We start from the raw sequence: 19,396 nt of genomic DNA on the forward strand, positions 1-19,396 counted from the left end.
ACTGTCTCCTTTTTCTTTTTTCATGGAGGTTCTCTTCTAAATCAGGTGTTTAAACTCCTGATTTTAAAGCGTGTCTTCTCTCCCTCAAACTCTGTGGTCTGTTGGTAACGAACAGCTACGGAAGAGTAATCCCGGACCGAACCATTTTCAATGTAGAGGAGGGGGGTCCGGTGACGATGTTTCCAAAACAAAATATATAATTATTGTTACCTTGATATTAAAAAATAAAATATTTGCGAATTGGTTATTGGTTTACTGAAATTAATTTTTCTGTTGTATCATTTTGTCATCATTCGGGTCTCCGTGGACCCTCTCTCAGTCTGGGCTCCTAGGACACCAAATTCTCTGTGCAGGAAAAACCCTGGAAGCTCCTCCCACACGCAGCGGGAGATTCAGGTGAACAGACTTCAAGATAACCGTGAAGCTGTTGATGAGAATTCCATTCGATGTGAACCGACAATTGATTTAAAATATGAGAGCCCGAGGTGTGTCCGCACGCTGGGGGTGGGGGTTGGAGTGGTCCGCGGTACACACGAGTCCCGAACCGTGGCTTCTGATTTATACGGACCACGGATCATCCATGATCCGTTACACCCCTACACTAAACCAAACTAAACAGTTGAACTGCGTCAATGCCATTTTCATCATGAACACACACAGCTTGCAGGTGTATGTTTAATTTTTCATCAATTCCACAAAAAAGGGTAGAAATAGGTCAGAAGAATATTAACAATTATTTTTATTGTTTTGTTCATTAGTGAGCAAGAACTATAAATGTCCAACATTGTTTTGGGATCTTTACATTTTTACCTGAAGAATTCTCCATTATGTTTTTGTAGAACCAGAGAAAGTTTGTCTATGACAGGGTACTGAGAAATGAGCAGTAGTTTCTGTGAAGAAGTGTAGAACAACAGAGAAGTAGAGTTGTACGAGAGCTGGAAGACAGTGGTGAGATGTGCTGTAGATATGACAGAAGGGTTCAAGGAGGCGGTGTGACACCACCAAGGACCATCTTCTTGTTTGCTGTGGTGATGGACTGACAGACAGATGAGGTTACACAGGAGTCCCTGTGGATCATGATGTTTGCAGATGAAAATATGATCTGTCGTGAGCTAGTGAAGGAACATCTAGAGAGGTGGAGGTTTTCTCTGGAGAGGAGGAGGAAGGTCAGCTCCACAAGGTCGGGGTATCTGTGTATAAATGAAAAGAACTCAAGTGGAACAGTAAAGTTTCAGGGAACAGAGATGGAGAAGCTGAAGACTTTAAGTTCTTAGGGTCAACAGTCCAGGACAAAGAGGGAAAGAGGTGAAGAGGTATATGCAAGCAGGTTTAAACTGGTGGAGGAAGGTTTTGAATTTGATGTGTGACTAAAGAGTGTTAGTAAGAATGGAAGGGAAGTTATAGAAGACTGTGGTGAGAGAGAGCAGCCATGTTGGTTTGATGACTGAGAAAGAGACAAGAGGTAGAGCTGGAGGCAGCAGAGATGATGCTGCTATGGCTCACTTTGGAGTGACCAGGATGGATCAGGAATTAATTCATCAGAGGAACAGATCATGGTTGATGTCCTGGATATAAATACAGATTGAGATGGTTTAGACACATTGAGAAGAGCAACAGTGATGATGTTGGCAAAAGAAAGCAGAGATTGGAGCTACCAGGAAGTAGGAAAAGAAGACCAAAGACATGGTTCATGGATGTTGACAAGGAGGACTTGTGGGTGTTTGGTGTGAACAAGGATAGAAAGGATATGGTTAGATGGAGGCAGATGGTTTACTGTGCCGACCCTAAAGGGAGCTACATTAAAGAAAAGAAGACAAGTCATTACTAAAGACGTATGCCTTCTCAGGTGTAAAAAGTGAGCTGACACAGGCATGAAGTGCCACTGAACAAGATTTAGGTTATCCCACTTAATCAGGGTCACTTTACTGGTTCTGGATTTGACCCCTTTTATCCTTTCTGAGGTTTTTCATCCATTTTAAATTACATTAAAGTCATACAGTTAGATCAAAAAATGCAGTAAAAGAACTAACTCTCAAACCAATGCACTACCACCACCAACATGAACCAGTTATAGAGAGCTAGATCCATCTGGGTTTACATGTGGTTTGTCAGGAATAAGTTATTGGACCAAAGAGAGGTCGAATCAAAATCATGAAGCCTCTTTAACAAACTTTAAACAATGAGTGAATAACTAAACGGCCGAGCCTAAAAACCCACTCTGATGAGAATTGTGTTTTCTGTGATTATGACATGTTCTCATGGCATTTTTCCAGTGATGGAGGACATTTATAAAGAAAAGATTTAAATAGCGTTTCTGTATTTTCTTTATTCAAATCATAGTGAATCCAGAGCAGACAGAAAATGCAGTTTGAAAAAGAGCAGAAATTTTCTCCAACTCATCTTTCGTGGTAGTCTCGGTTTGTTTACAATCAGACTGAGCTCTGGTTCACTGAGTTTCCGCAGTCTGAATAGACTCTGTGCTCAGGGTGGAAGAATTGGACCAAAACGGCCACCGTAGCTAGGCATTTTGGGATGGAAACACAGTAGCGGAGGAAGCAATGAGATGCAGAAAATTACTGATATGTGGTAGGATTAATGCAGGCTCATCAAAACAACTTTTAACGTGATACACATGGCTTGTCACACTGTTTTCCCAACAATTGATATGTCAGAAACACTGATCAGTGTACCTTCTTAGCTGTTGTCTCCTCAGTAACCGTCTTGCAGCATGTCTCCACAGTACCAAAGCAGCAGTAAATACAGACCAAATGCAAGATTCAGGAATCAATTAGAGCCCGTTTGTGCTAACCCTAAAGTGTGCATGAAAATCAAAATCTGCAGATTCTGAAATAAAGCAGCTAACAGAGCCACAGTAAATCATTTGTTCTATTTTTTTTACTTTTAGTCTGAAGTCTATTTTCTAAAGTTGTTTTTTTTTTAAACCAAACCAGAATGTCTCTTTCTGTTATGGAACTATCCAACTAAGGATCAGAATCGTGCTAAGATATGAAAAAGATTTTGGCTACGCTCCGTTTCCTGTCCCCTGATTGGCTCCTTCTCTGTTTTCTGCAGTGGGAGGAGAAAGGTCTCACTCAACGGCTCTAATTTGGAATTAGTGGAGCAGCTTGCATACATCGACCCTTCACAAGTGTTGCATCCTATAAACATCAGCTCTAAGGTGACATTCAAAGTATTAACTGTCGTTTGTTTCTTATAAAACACGCTCTAGATTGTTGTTAAACCAACAAAACACATTTCAAATACTTTTATCTTATAATTATTTGAATAAGTGACATGTAATATTGTTTAAATTTCTGTTTTAAAACTATTTAGCATTGTTTTTTGTCAAAACATTTAATTCTTGCGAAGGCAAGTTTACTTAAATTTGCTCTTCATTCACACAATTTGGGGAAATATTTTCATAAAGCACTTATTCTGCAAAGTGTTTCCATTGCACATAAAATCACACTCAGTGTTTTTTTTAACAAACATACAGACTGCTTTTTTTCTGAAGACTACTGGCCAGTTAAACACTTTATGATTAAACAAGCAGCTTTGCGTGAAATCTAGTTTAATTCTGGGATTTTTCAAAATACTTTTCCTGATGAAAAAAACATGGAAAACCTCCCTGCCATGTTTCTGTTTGTGAAAATTAAACTCCATCCACTGCTGCCTGGCAGTAACATCTTGAGAACAAGAAAAAAACATTTTCTAAATCTTAGTAAATTGTAAAAGTGGTTGATTGTGTGACACAAATGACACTGAACTGTGTAAATGCCTATAAAACTAACAGTTCTGAATGATGTCTCTCCTTCCTGCTAGACCTGTTGAGAGGACGTGATATCAGGGTTTAGAAATTACTCTTAAAGAAATTCTGACTGAAACAAAATCATTCATACGTTTTAGAGTACAGCAATGTTTACCTTGAGGCCATTTTTTTGTTAAAGTATCGCATTTTAAATACAAATGAGTTTCCTTTAAAAAATGTGGTTTAAAGGCCTTCCGGGGTGTTTATTCTGACTTCCAAAGATCTTATGTGCAGACAGCCCTGTCAAAGAGAGCTTTCTTCAGCAACTGGATCAGTGTCTTTGGTTTACTCTTTGAAGCTGCTGCCCCAACAGGTGTCTGCATTTCAAACTAGAACACTTCTCGTGAGAATCACAGCATTTTGCTGCAAAAACTGAAAAAACTGTAATTTCTTGAAAAACAGTGCAATAAGCTGCATAGAAGTATTTCATATTATCTTCTGCTTTGTGGCATAAATTTGCCATCTTAGTGATTAGCCTTTGCTGTTACCAATATTATGCATTCTTGCATTTCATGAATTTCTTGTTTAGTCTATTTGATTACTGCGCACAGACTCAATGAAACAATCATTTTCCACTTTTCCAGGCTATTTTCTTCCACACACCTGCATCAATGAAGAATCAGAAGATCAATATTTATTTAAAAGTAGCAAATAAAACGTTGGAATGTCCCAAAAAAATAATCTACCACCCAGATCCAAAGTTTGCGAGCTTCAAAGATGCGAGGAAAGGAAATGACGTCCAAGTTATTATTCAAGTAAGGATTTTTTCTAAACTTGTGAATAACAAGGCATTTGGACATGTGCTGAAAATAATGTATTCTCATTCCTGTTTTAGAAAAAGGTCGACAAGCTGGACATAAAGAAAGAAGAGCTGTCAGTGTGGGGAATCCATGATGAAAAGGAATATCACTGCATCATGGAAGAAAAGGAAAGCAGCAACAAGACGGATTCTTTCATCTGTGAGATCAAAAACATCGGAAACATAAACTTTAAACAGTTGAAGGTAAACTTACAGGCTAGAAACGAAACATTTTACTTGATTTTACATTATCAAGATAATATTTCACCCTTTGATACCAGAGATCTCGTGGGGGGAAAGCAAAATAAATGTTGTAAAGAAACTTTCTGATAGCAGTAAAGAAATGCTGTTGTTTTCTTGCCTACTTTTCTAGACATACGAAAAACTCAATCAGACTCAAGAATCAAAAATGTATCTTTTTGGAGTTTTACTTGCAGTAAAAATGGGTTAAACTCAATCACACAAGGGGCCAAAATCCAAAACACACCTCAGGTCGTGGGTCGAAAAAGATTAACATTTATTAAACACACCAAATCTAATTTTTTAAAACTTTAAAAACATAACTTTTTAACATAAATATGAATTAGAATAGACATTAATATTATTCCAGAATACATCAACTTAAACCTTATATAACTTTCAATATTTTACTCTACATAAATATATATTTAGTGAAAACTATACAAGTTAGAAATAGACTAAACGTTAAATGTAAAAACACTCAAATTTCTTTACTCTTATATAATTTCATAAAAAAAAAAAAAAAAAACACTTAAGAATTACCCAAAAGATTTTGATCTCTATAAAATATATCTTGTTAAAATGATCAAAATATGAACACGCTGCCGAACAAAAAGCCTGGAGATAAAAATAAAATCTGTGCTCGGATACGATTACCGTGCTGGACAGATCCGGACCCCCTGCCTGACTTCGACACATGTGGTCTAAGCTTGTTCTTCCTTTTCCAATAGTTGCTTGTGTTCTGGGTTTGTGTAGAATTGGACTGGTGCTCATCTTTAGATTTCTCTGTTAAATTACAGATTTACATTTAGTTATTGAAACTTGTTTTACCATTTACTGGGTTCTAGTGTTCTAAAAGCATTGATCGTTAAGATCTCCAATCTTCTACAGATAAAATATGGAGACACCATAGTTATACTAAAACAACCTGCAGCTCAACTTTGGATGCTGCTGGCCCTTCTTCTGGTCCCCATCATCACAGTCGGTAAGAACTCTAAGCATTCACCACTCATGAAGACACAATTTTACTCCACTGCTGCTCATCTGAAGAACAGCACAACTTTAAACGTGTTAAGTTCTGCATCTTTACTTGCTCCGTTTCAGTGGTGCTGATCGTCTACCGTAGAAAACAGAAGAAGCTGACAGCTCAGATGAACACCTTTATGGAAAACCTGGAGCTTGACATCAGGAATGACATCAGGCAAGGTCAGTGTGACCATCTCACAGTCTATGGCTGGAAGGCAAACAAAAACTTTGATAATTTATCACTAAAATGATGTTAAAGAGTAGTACAATATCTATTAAGTGCAGTTTTTTTTAAATGGGATGCATGATTTGCATATTTTTTCTGTTGTCTCAAGAAAAGCATGGAAAATTTGTTGCTTTACCTTGATATAACACGTAAAGAGAGCTGCGTTCCACCATGTTCTATCATGTTTCTAAAACTTACTTCATTTGAATTATGACAAAACTATTGATGGAGTGAAGCTCAGGACAGGAGGCCTAGTGGTTAAAGCTAGGGCTCAATGTCATTGTTGTTTTTTATTTTGTGTTCAAATCCCACAAAGGAGCTGTAGTACTTTGTTATGTCTACCTTAGGACTTTGCACACAGAAGAAACAACACTAAGTTTTTCCTCCAATTAGATTCATTTCATTCATCAATTATCAGTAAACACTTTGTCTGGTTCAGGCGGGTCACTGAGGCCCAGCCAGGCGGGCCACTGAGGTCCGACCAGGCGAGTCACTGAGGCCCGACCAGGCGAGTCACTGAGGCCCGACCAGGCAGCCCTTTACAGTGAGATAGAAGAACAAGTTAGTTCCACATCACCAAATCATTTCTGTACTCTAATCTCTATTATTGATTTACCATCGAATGTACTGTTAGAGTAATGTTGTTAAATTCTTTACAAGTAATACGTCAGCCAGCACAGCCAAGTAGGCCCCATATGGTTTAAAAGTGGGCAGAAAATGGGTTTGTCTGCAGTTTCCATGGTGTCCCCACATGTTCTAGCCACATTAGCTCTGCTGCCCAGGGACACTCAGCCTTGGCTGCGACCCTGCTAGTTATGTCGGGCCCTGGGCGGCGGAGCTTACTTGCTCTCCCGGACCCTGGGCGGCGGAGCTCGGTCTACTGTCCACCAGGCGATTGCCTAGCGTAGCCACTTAAGTCAATGTGGGCAAACACAGGTGAGGCCACCGCGTAAACTGTGGACAAACTCATTTGGGGCCCACATTTTCTGCCCACTTTTAAACCATATGGGGCCCATTGGCCTTGCTGGCTGGGAAACTATTGAGAACATCAGGGCTGATTGAGTCTACAGAAATTTGTCCTTGGATTTTAGCAGTAAGGAAATATAGATGTATTTTTGTTGCAACAGCATGATAATCTGATACTTCAATGACTAGAAAAAAAAAGATTTGATGAAAATCTAAAAAAAAGATTTGTCTTAATGATAAATTGCCCCCCCCCCATAAAAAAAGGTAGTAGACAAATTAATTAATGTGGCACATTTGAACACCCAACACCCAAATAAAAACATCCCCATACTCCCCCGCTTTAACCAGAAGGTTAACTGTCCTGACCTCGACTCCATCAATGGCTGTACTATTCATTTAAATGAAAAAAAAACATACTTATTAGTATATATTTTTAAAATACAGTATAAGACACTGTTTTAGGCAACAAAACATTGCTTTTTATTGATATCCTATTAGGGATTTTTTTTTAAACACCCATTTTGGAACAACACACGTCAGTTATAAATTAAGCTTGCTTTTTGAAACATGTTAAAAAGGCTATTTTGATGGCAACTAGACATGTTATTTCAAATGATTCTCCCTGACCTATTTGAATCATTTTCGTTTTCAATATTTGTTAAAATTGTGCAGTTTTGTTACATTTTTTGTCATTCAGTCACTCCAGGGTCATGTTATTAATCCTCCACAGCAGTTTTCATTTCTACTAATTGCCCTCAACCTGCATAAATGTTTTGTTTTCAGGTTGCCATTGTCCACTCATTCGCTCGGTCACCTTTTTGACTCTGCATAGGTTTTTCCATGTTTAAGCTCATTTATGAACTGTTTAAGTTTCTACCACGAAGTTCAGTCTCCTGCACACTGGGTCCTACACCACCAGTTCCTAACAGTATTGGCTATGAAAGAACTCATGGCTGCTCAAATGATATCTGCTTTGACAGTATCACGGCTATTGTTTGCTACAGATCTTCCAACACTTCCATTGCAGTCATCAAGAAGGATCCACCTCTGATTTGAACAGCAGATATGTGATCTGCAATCTGAGCTTTATTGTAGAGAGATTACTTTTAAAAAGTCACGTTAACCCAAGACAGCTGTAGATCAAGCAGGAAGTAAACGTTCCTGAGGTTGTCTGTGTGGAAACTTTCCTCGAGTCAGAGGAAACAGGGACTTTGGATAATAATGGAATATTATGGATTCAAGTGTCATGAAGTCAGTTGAGAAAGTAAAATGTAGAAGGCTGTTTCCTGCTGAAAACAATCACCCAAAGCTGACTTTCAAAACCAAAGGACAAAGAATAACTTTTGAAGGGAAGGGGTCAAATTTTTGCTATTTTGGATTTCCTCAGATTTCCTGTTTCATTGAATGAAATAAGTTTATCTGTACATCCTTTGTACTCAGTTGCTCTGCAATGCAAAAACCAGAGGCAAAAACACAAAAATCAACGTATCAAACATGGGAGTTTTCTTATAAGATCTTATCATTTTTTTTGCACCACAGGGCATACCGAATCATAAGGCACACCAGCAATAAATGGTAAATTTTCTAACTTATGTCAAATCAAAGGTGCACCCAGCTGTAAGGCACATTAAGAGAGACAAAAGAATCTGAGATAGGTCCAGTCAGTCAAACTTTATTACATGTTCTCACAGTATCTCCAAAACTTGTTTGTGACTTGTTACCACATTAGAAGCATTAGATGCAGAATTTATTCTCAATACTTGTTTCTCCTGACCTCATTAGTAACTCAAAAAACAGACTCGTACTGTTAAAATAAACATTATACAGGGTTCCTACACATTTTTTCAAGTTAAATTCAAGACTTTTTAAGACCTTACATAGGAAAAATTAAGACCAATTTCTCCACCCTATTGATGAAGAAAAAAAACTAAATTCTTGAATTTCAGAACAATTACTAGTCAGTAACTGAGTAACAAAACAAATTACAGTTCAAATTTCAGTCATTGAATTACAGTTACTAGACTACGTAAACCTTCATTACTTCATTATTAATTAATAATTATTACAATTATGGTGAAGTAAAACTCTTCTTCACCTTTCGGCTTATCCCTTTCGGGGTCTCCACAGCGTAACAGCACCCACTGTTTTGCATCAGTGATTTGGCAGAGTTTTTACTCCGGATGCCCTTCCTGATGCAACCCTGTACTTGAGGGGCACAGGGACCCAGTTAGGCAGCAGCGTCAAGGGTCTTGACTAAGGACCCAATCTGGGTGGAGATGGACACCCATGGCTCCTGCGTGCAATCTCTATACTTGGCCCAATGAGCCATCCAGCTGCCTTTGGTGCAGTGAAACTGTAGGTGACTAATCAAACAAATTGGTGTAAACTGTTGGCCCTGACTTCCCTCTTGGTTAAATGAAACAAAATATACTACAAAAAAAAGTTAAATAAAATACTGATGCAGAGTTGGAGATTAGACAAAGTAAGATGAAGAGAGCGGGAATATGGCCGGGGGGTGGTGAGGGATCCGTAGGGACAAAACAAAGGCAAAAACATTTGCGGTATAGATGCACGTTGCTGCATTGTTTTTTCTAGCTCGTCTAGCTACTTTAAGAGCCTAAATCTTATTGTTGGTCGCACTTTTTTTTGTTTTTTGTTTCTTTGTAAGAAGTGTAAGTGAGTTCGCACATAATTTTCTTAATCCGTGGCGTCACTGTTGAGCTTTTTTCTTGGTCGTACGGACCAGAGAAAGCCCAGCTAGAATAAACAGCGCTAACGCTAACGCTAGCTTTCTGCTCAGTGACACAAACACAGAGAGCAGATGTTAGTGAAGGAGCTGTGGATGTAAACTTTAACCTGCCACAACATTTACTGCTATTATCTCTGTGTTTGAATCTTAACAGTTTGGTAGGTGTAGTTGATGTTATCATCCAAGTTTAAAACATGTTTTTGTATCAGTTAAAGATGCTAGCTGGAGCCTTTTTCTCAAAGTACAATGAAATCGTCTATTTAAAGGTAAATTTGAAGGTAAATTTTCCAAAAATAGTTTTAAACTTTTAGTTCCATTTGAAAATGTGGTAAAGGGTGTTTTTATTCATATTATTATTATTATTAAGCACTTTGAGATGTTTTTAATAGGGAAAGGACTTTACTAAACTTTATCAGTCATTCATGCAATAAACTTCATCAATCTCCCTCATTTCTGGTCTTTGGTGACAATCATTTACAAGCTCTGTTTTATGGATTTTAGCACAAAGGAAAAATTAAAACTCACTGATATTTAGAAACTGTTCATTTGACAGCAATGTATTATCTGTAGCAGTAGAAGGCTCAATTCTTGCACTATTTACAGATTAATCTTGATAGATAATCACTATTTAAATTGAATAAATATAAATATTTGTTCAAAATGCGTTTACTTCTTTCAACTAAAATCATCATAATTCAATTTTTGTCAATTTGAATTTATTTTAAAGAAATCGTGACAAAATCAAAATTGTGAAATAAAATAAAATTTAAAAAAATCATGATTTTCTTTTTTTGCCATATCGCCCAGCATTAAATGACACCCAAACTTTGTGACAGACATTTTAACACAGCACTGTGTACCTCTAAATTGCTTCAGCATTAATAAGCCCAACCAGAATTAATCCATAGATGAGGTTCACTGTCGTTTTTTAAAAGAAATAAAGGCTGTGGCAGTGTTTTAGACTGTCAGTCAGCACAATTTTCTGACTTTTTATGTTGGCTTTTTTATTTTTAACTTGTTTAGCACATCATTTTTTCAACTCCTAACACCTCTATGCTTTTGTTCCTCTAAAGGCCATAGCCCCTGCAGTCACAAACATTTTTGGGAACTGTCTTTGACTCAAAACGAGTCATCAAGTTTCACCACTTCCCTTTACTGTTTTCACATCCAAAGACAGACTCCTTTGTTCTTCTCTTTTTTAGATGTGAAACATCCTGAACAGCTTTTTTTCCCTCCAAATGTTAAGCTTTCAAAAATAAATCTAAATAATATTATTGTTGCATCCCCTCACCCTTCTGCTCTCTTTGGGGTCCAGATGACTCCAACCACATACTGATGTGATTCCTTCCATGACAAATGTGGACAAAGGTGGACAGGATTTTATGTCTACCATGGACATCAGTGAAACTCAAAAATCAAAGATAGAAAAAAGTTCAGCGCACTGTCCTGTGGGGTCCAGATGACCCCACTATTTAGGTAAACAAGCCAAGGAGAGCGGAAGGGTTAACACACACAGGAGTAGGAGACGCTTGACTGCAGCATTCAGCCAAATATAGGCAGTTTCCACACTTTTTTTATGTTTAGACCAGGGGTGTCAAAATCGCACAAGGGGCCAAAATCTAATACTAATAGGTCGTGAGCCGAACACAATAAATATTTATTAAACACTCTAAAATGAAAATTTTAAAACTTTAAAAACGTAACTTTTTAGCATAATTATGAATAATATATATAGCATTACCTGCAATAATGCTAGTGTGAATGCTGTAAGCTGAATTTGGCAGCTGAAGATGCTGGTGCTGATATCTGAAGATCCTGAAATTGATAGCTGAAAATGCTGAAGCTGATAGCTGAAATCACTGAAGCCAAATGTAAAATTAGCCTTAAAAAAAACTTAGGTTAGCTTAAACAGCTTGCATTTAAATATTAGCTAAACTCTAAAACAGCTTAAAGACGTTTTTTAAAAAGCCTAAATTAGCCAAAACAGCTAGCATGTAGCTGAAATATTAACTAAACTCCAAAATAGCCAAAAATCTTAGTAAATGCCAAATTCGTCCAAAAAGCTAGTAGAATACCAATTTTTAAAACTTTAAAAGTGCAATTTTTTTAACATGTTTATGAAAAATAAAAAGGCAGGAATATTATTTCAGAATAAATCAATCTAAACTTAAACAACTTTCAATATTTTACTCATCACAAAAATATATTTTGTCAAAATTATGCAAGATGGAAATGAGGACAAGATAACATCAGGTCATTAATAACAAAATAAAATGATCTGGAGGGCCGGATGTAATGACCCAGAGGGCCGGATCCGGCCCCCGGGCCTTGACACGTGGTTGAGACTATATGTCCTCCATTTTGGTTTTGAACAAACCAAAAAGTTAAAAGCAGCCTCTCTAAATTGTCTCCTGCAGGCTTTGTGGATTTGCAAACGGAGAAAGCTGATCTGATAGAGAATGTTGGTGCAATTCCATTTCTGGACTACAAGCACTTTGCTGCAAAAATCTTCTTTCCTGAGGTAACCTTTGTCACACAAACACACACAAATAGAAACTGGAACTTAATTCAACAAAAAATACACAAAAATCAACCTTTTTTCTGACAACAAATTGTGTTCTGTGTCCCGATCTCCTCTGTACCGTGTCTCCTGTACAGAATGTTCAGTTTGCCAAATCTACAGAAATCTTTGATCGCAATCAGACCTTTGTTTTTATTTTATAATGCTAGATTAATTTTTTGTCAAAAGTTTGAACTTTGAGCATTCTAACAAAAGAGAAAAGTGTACAAAGTGAGGGGTTTTACAGTCGTAAAACATCTAGAACTTTACCTATCACAGGTCATTTTTAGATTGTTATCCCTGCAGTAAACGTGGAGGTGTTGTCTAAAAAATAAAGTACAGCTATTTTCTACCTGTTTGAGTCTAGAAATGCTTTGGGCCAGATTAACTGGGTATTTTTGTTGGGGTTTTTTTCAGAGTGAAGCTTTACTGTCGCTGTGTGTCAAAGACATTGGTCCGGTAAGGTTTCGTAGTAGTTGCAGCCAGCTGGGTTTGGATCACTTTCACCGTGTTAATGTGTTGTTTCTGAACTGTCCGCCATCAGGATGGGGTGAAGGTACAGCTGGATAATTGCTGTCAGCTTTTGCTCAAGCTGATTGAGGACAAATTCTTTCTTACCACAATGGTCCGAGCTATGGAAGAGCAGAAGAGTTTTGGCATCAAAGATCGGTAAGTTTTCCTTCTTTTGTGCATACGTTACACATATGGCAGGATCTTCCCACGATGCATTATGTTGAGATTCTCCCATCTGTTCCAGGTGTTCCCTAGCCTCCCTTCTTACCGTAGCACTTCATAGCAATTTGACGTATCTGACTGAGGTGATGGAGGTTCTGCTCAAAGACCTGATGCAGCAGAAGAGCAACACCCAACCCAAACTGCTACTGCGACGCACTGAGTCCACAGTGGAGAAGCTGTTAACCAACTGGATGTCCATCTGCCTCTACGGCTTCCTGCGAGTATGTGGCCCTCAAACTGTCAGATTTGAGTTGATGACCAAACAAATACACTTTAAAGCTTTTACAATTCGAGGAAAACATAAAAATACTATAAATAAGACAAGAACTAGGAAAGAACCCTAAGGGATACCACAACCCTCTTGATTGTGGCATAATATACTTGATCCAATTTTACAAGTTTTGTGCGTTAGAAATGACATAAACCAAATAATGACTGACCCCAACAAACCGAAAAGCAAAAAGCAAATTGGGGCGACCGTGCTGCAGCTGTAGAGCAGTTGACTCCTGATCAGAAGTGAGTGGGTTCGACTCCCGCCTTGCCCGCCCATGTGTCGAAGTGTCCTTGGGCAAGACACCTAACCTCGAATTGCCTCTGGTGGGAGGTTGGCACCGGTGTTCGGCAGCGGAGCCACCACCAGTGTGTGAATGAGTTCATGAATGTGTGAATGGGTCTGTGACTGTGAAGCGCTTTGGGCCTTTGAAGGAGGGTAGGAAGCGCTAAACAAGTATACGATAAAAAAAGACACAAGACAACGTTCTCCAAAAGGAGAACACACAGGACGCCTCAAACCTCTTCTCCTTTTGCAGTTACTGAATTCAAAAGTTTCTTTACAGGAAACACCCAAGCACTTTCCGACCATTTCACTTAGTCATGGTTCTCTTAAAAAAAATAATTTTGACGGATCACAACATCAGTAGAAGCTTAACTCATATAACCATGTCTGTGGTAGTGCTGCCACGATTAGTCGCGACTACGTCGACTATTAAAATGCTCGACAACTAATTTGGTAATCAAAGTGTTGTTTTTGCTTGTTCTTTTTCTTTATGTCAAAACTACGGTGGGTGCTTTCTAATGACCTTCTCTTCATACATGCACTGTAATGCTAATCCAGGTCAGTGGTGATGTCCCAGGAAGTTCTGGGAAGGCTCAGGTACCATAACAAAACGCCAACAGAGCTTGAAAGTGTGGGAAACATTCAAAACAAAAAAAGAAAAAAAGTGTTGAATGCTTATCTGCAAGGCAGAACTTGTGGTCCAGGACAGCATTACGGTGATGCATGAACATGTGAAGACGAAGCGTGTTGTGACGGAGCATAGTCACACTGAAAGGGTTAGTAATGGGCTGGGACAAAGCTAAAATGCGTATCCAGATATATTCCATATGTTCTAATGTATCAAAAATAACAAATAATTACCGTTGACAAAGGTTTTTGTAAAATTTGACAAAATCAACGACAAATCACACTTGCATTTCGCCCTGCTTCAGAAACGGCTCGATTTGGGTCACGTGACGCGTTGACGTCATGTGAGTGAGACAGCGCCAACAGCAGAATGCAGGCGGACCCAGGGTTGTCAACAGATACATGTATGTGTGTGCGCTGCGGCAAAGTTGAATTCTATAAACATTGGTGTTATGGTACGAAGAAGTATTAGGGCCACCAAAAAAAAAAAAAAATACTAAAATTATGATTTTTAAAGTCGTAAATTTACGAGATTTACAATTGAAATGAGCCTATTGTGAATGAACACTGAGCAGAATCAGACCGACTAAACTGTGAAAACCTTCTGATTTCAACAGGTAAACTGAGGCCTTGTCCACACATCGGCGGATATCTGCTAAAACAAATATATTTTTATATGTTTTGGCCTATCATCCACACGAAACCGAAGATTTAAGTCACTGAAAACGGTGCATTTGGAAAACTCCGGCAAAGTGAAGATTTTGGAAAACTTCGCTTTTGCGTCTGCGTGTGGACATGAATAAATCGGTGATTTACGTTTTTAAACGTCACTTTTTGCGACAATTAATGCATACACGTCAGTACTAGCTGCGTTTCCATTACACATTTGCACAAAACTATCGAAATTCTAGGAATTTTGAAAAAAGCAATGTTTCGAAATGACACTGTTTCCATTAAATCATCATTTTGTGATAAAGCACAAACCAACTCACGCGATAAGTCATTAAAAACACGGCGATGAATGAGAACAAGTATTTTTTTTTATTTGATTTACTAAAAAAGGAGCATTGCGGTGACGTTACAGCTCTATCTGGAGAGCGTGTGCCGCGCAGAGTCTATTGACAGTCTCAGGTGAGAAACCTGTTCAGCGGTTTTTAAATGAATAACCATTCCAGCAAGTAAGCTGCTGGACCTTTTTCTGTTTAAAAACACGGCGAGATCCATTTAAGTTTCTGTACCTGCACTCGTGCTTTGCCTCAAACGAGACTTCAGCCTCTTCAGGCTCCAAGCTGCAGAAGTGTAGCTGGAGATGAAGCTGTTAGATCTCTCCTGCCGTCCGCTGTGTTGCGCTCAGGACAGACACACAAAAGAGGCGCATCTTTTTCGAAAAGAAGTGTCTCCAAAACAGTTTTTCGAAAAATGTCTTTTTTGATACTCCCCAAAAACCACTTCCTCTAAGCGCAAAAACTTTTTTTTTTTCAAAAGATGCGAGTTTTTTCAAAATTGTGGTGTTTCCATTAGGAGGATTTATTATCGAAATTCCAATTTGCAAAATTTCAGTGTTAATGGAAACTAGGGCTGGGAATCACTAGGTACCTCACGATACGATACGGTACGCGATACATGGCTCACGATATCGATAATATCGCGATACTGCGATAATTGGTAAAAATCTTCTCTAATAACTAGCATTATATAGAAGAATGTGTTTTTTGGGAAAATATATCCCCATTTATCTTTTTCAGCTTAAACACAATCATAATAAACAACTTTTCTTATTTTGTGCAACAAATTATAGACACTTTAGTGCTACATTGCTGAAATCAGTAACACTATGTCTTTGACAAGCATTTTTTGTTCCCCTCACTTGAAAAGGGCTGAGCATCAAAAAATGAAGGCTGATTTACTCAGACTGTCACTTGAGATTATTTTTCCAATCTTTATCTTTTTTACATTTGGTCAGTCAGCAGTCAATAGGTAAAATCCTTAAAACACACATAATAATGGCAATAAATATAATTTTAAGTGCTTCAATTAATCAGAAACCTCCCTAATTTTAAAGTGAATTAATGTACTTTATTTTAATTACATTTAAATTTAAGTTCATACATCAAATCCTGCTTTTTTATTTAAGAATTACTTTAAATTAACATTAGCAACAAGTAATTACATTGTTTGGTAAATTTATAATGTGACGTTTTCAAAGTTACACCGTAGACCAGCATGTTAAACATTAGAGTGTATAAAAACGAAAATTCCTACCGGTACCTGAAGTGTACACAAACAACTGCGAAGCACGCGCCCAGTTCCCACAGCAAACAGGAAGTAAGTGATGTTGACATTCTAGCGCTCAGACAAAGTCACTTCTTACCGGCTGGATCTCCTACAGATGGATGATAAATGCTGACAGGTAGACATGCTTCACACACGCGCTACAGAGCCTGTATCTCGCCGGTGCTTCTCCCGAACGAGCGCGTGCATCGCTATTAAAAGTCCGACGCAGCGCGGCCATCTGCACAATAGTTCCGGCGCGCGACTCAGACGCTCAGCGCTGCAGCCTCTTCTAATGAAAATATAATATCAATACTTGGTGAGAACCCATCGAGAATCGATCGCAGGACTATATATCGCGATATATCCCAATATCGATATTTTGGCACACCCCTAATGGAAACACTGTCAACTACTGTTCTGGCAGCTCATAACCGCGTCCAAGACCGCAAGTATGCGGGGATGTGTGGATGGAATTATTTTTAAAACGATCATGTGTGGACGCAACACTTTTTATAAAACGGAGGTCAGCAGATATGCGTTTGTAGAAATACCCGGCTACGTGTGGACATGGCCTGAATGTTTAAAACATTGCACATGTTTGGAAGTTTCTTTGTTTGATTTGCAGTTTATTAATCATTGATGGTGGCTTGCAGGATCTCTGCAGACAGTTTAATTGATGCTGATTTGATTTAAAGTCGGCAAAAGGTTCAGAATTTCTTTGTTTTTAAAACCGATCTGTAACTAAAGCTTCACGAGATGCTCCACCAATCTGTATTGCCAGCCCGTCCTTCTAACTGAGGAACATCGTTGTTTTCGCCGGCATTCTCAGCGTCACTGTCAGTGTCATTGCCAAATAGTGAGCTCTTACTTTCCGCGCTGCCAGCTCAAATTGATAGGGCTTTACAGTCCTCAAACCACAAACACCCGGCGCCTCTGAATCAGCGTCACTTTCAGAACAAATGTTTCCACAATCTGAGTCTGAAGACAGAATTGTGGACCTGGAAATATCGCCGCTATCGCTAGCTCCGACACGCAAAGGAGAAGCTATCTTGCTATGTTAACCCCTGTTACGTCACACGCACCACGTGACCAAAACGGAGCTTTTCACCCGGAAGAGACAGGTTTGCCAAATTTGGCCTCAAAAATGCCGTTTTATTTCAATATTTCTTGCTCAAAACACGCCAAAACATTTGGAAATGGTAAATATAAGGCGAAATACAGTTAACACCGAAAATGACCCACAACCCCATTACTAGTCCTTGAAGAGATGATTTTTGTCCAGGGAAGCTAAGCTAACATTAGTGCATAAAGAGCAAGCTCTGCCGCTGCAGTTTCACAGGTTTAAATGGAGCGTGTGTTATTTCTGTCGGTATGGAGATAAACCGGAAGACCTGTAGCAGATCTGTGTCTACAGTACCGCTCTGTCTGTGCAGTGAACATTTGAGAATCAGGAGTCTTCAAACCATACGCCGCGATGGCGCCACGGATTATGAATTTACGCTGGAGGCGAACCACTCAGCCAAGGCTTCATTCATATTCCGCGCCGTGCTCATGTTGCTTGTTTCAAAGAGCGTGAATTTTGAAACGTTCACCGATCTGCTGATAGACATTTTCCCTCTTTGATTAAGACAACGTCTCACAAAACTTTGCTTATATGGGCGTGCTGAGTTTTCTATGTGTAGGAATATCTCAAGTTCGAAGATGTCATTGATGCTTTGGTTTTATAAATGGGCCTCAGTGAGGAAATATTTTGAATCTGTCTATATGCGTCTATGCATTTTAAAATATTTAAAATACAACCATGATTTATCAAATATATGTTTTAAAGCTCAAAAAAGATAATTGCAGGCTTTTATTTATTTTTGCTGATGACTCAGATTACCTCATTTGATTTTAATCTTGTTTTAATGCCAGAAACAAATGAAGGAGAAAAGCTGCATGATTCATTTAAGGCTTAATAAACTATTGTATCTATTTTTAGTTAACATATAGCTAAAATATAGTTACAAAAGCCAACAATGGTTAAGATGAGTGTTTTACATCCAGTCGAAACCCGAACCTAATTAGTCAACTAATCCAAAAAAAATAATCTAAGATTAGTCAACTTTTAAAATAATCGCTTGTGGCAGCACCAGTCTGTGGTCCAGATGATTTTTTTTTCCCAGAAGCCCCTGCCAGTCTGGTGGCTGAACCAGAAGGAAAAAAAAAGCTTTGGTATGAAATTTCCACATAAACATTTAAAACAAAGAAGACAAGAAATGTAAAACGTCTTAGCAGAAATGACTTCGATTTAGCCGTTTCCTTTTTTCTTTTAACATTACAGATGCATGTGATAAATTTGTCAAGCTGCACCGTTTAAACTTGCAGTTGTCACAAGACACCAGCATTAAACGAAGCATCACTATGGTAACAGATCCTATCTTCTCAAAATCAGATGAGACATTTTGCTCAGAACTTCTCCTTCAGTGCTGAATTTTTTCCTTCATTTTATCTGATCAGAGTGTACGACAACAAAGACATCTAGTTTGAGAGGAATGTCTCCAGTTTAACCAGCAGGATTTGTGTTTTGGTGCAGGAAAGTGTGGGCCAGCACTTGTTCTTCCTGGTGAGTGCCCTCATGCAGCAGATTGCCAAAGGCCCGGTGGACTGCGTGACAGGAAAAGCTCTGTACACCCTCAGTGAGGACTGGCTGCTGTGGGAGGCTCAGAACTTCAGCTCCTTGGTGAGCACAAACACACCATCAGGTTTCAGAGCATCACTCCCAGAACATGCAGAGCTTTTCTATGTACTGACGTTTCATTTAAGTCTGCACCACTTCCACATGTCACAC

The 19,396-nt window shown here is 38.6% G+C and overlaps 2 protein-coding genes across 2 annotated transcripts in view; one reads left to right on the forward strand and one right to left on the reverse strand.

Moving 5' to 3' along the window:
* The window catches only part of LOC112160226 (solute carrier organic anion transporter family member 1C1), a 90,511-nt gene that overhangs the window by 63,242 nt on the left and 7,873 nt on the right, over positions 1-19,396 (reverse strand). The gene's annotated exons all lie outside the window — the stretch shown is intronic.
* plxnc1 (plexin C1) overlaps positions 1-19,396 on the forward strand; it is a gene marked incomplete in the record, with an annotated part of 45,482 nt that overhangs the window by 7,149 nt on the left and 18,937 nt on the right. The window contains 10 exon segments of the mRNA XM_024294619.2: positions 3,073-3,178; positions 4,393-4,563; positions 4,644-4,811; positions 5,739-5,832; positions 5,952-6,053; positions 12,232-12,335; positions 12,792-12,833; positions 12,919-13,043; positions 13,132-13,330; positions 19,142-19,288. Coding sequence (XP_024150387.1) covers positions 3,073-3,178; positions 4,393-4,563; positions 4,644-4,811; positions 5,739-5,832; positions 5,952-6,053; positions 12,232-12,335; positions 12,792-12,833; positions 12,919-13,043; positions 13,132-13,330; positions 19,142-19,288 — 1,258 coding nt within the window.

Source organism: Oryzias melastigma, linkage group LG23 (genome assembly GCF_002922805.2).
Source record: "Oryzias melastigma strain HK-1 linkage group LG23, ASM292280v2, whole genome shotgun sequence".
NCBI lineage: Eukaryota > Metazoa > Chordata > Actinopteri > Beloniformes > Adrianichthyidae > Oryzias > Oryzias melastigma.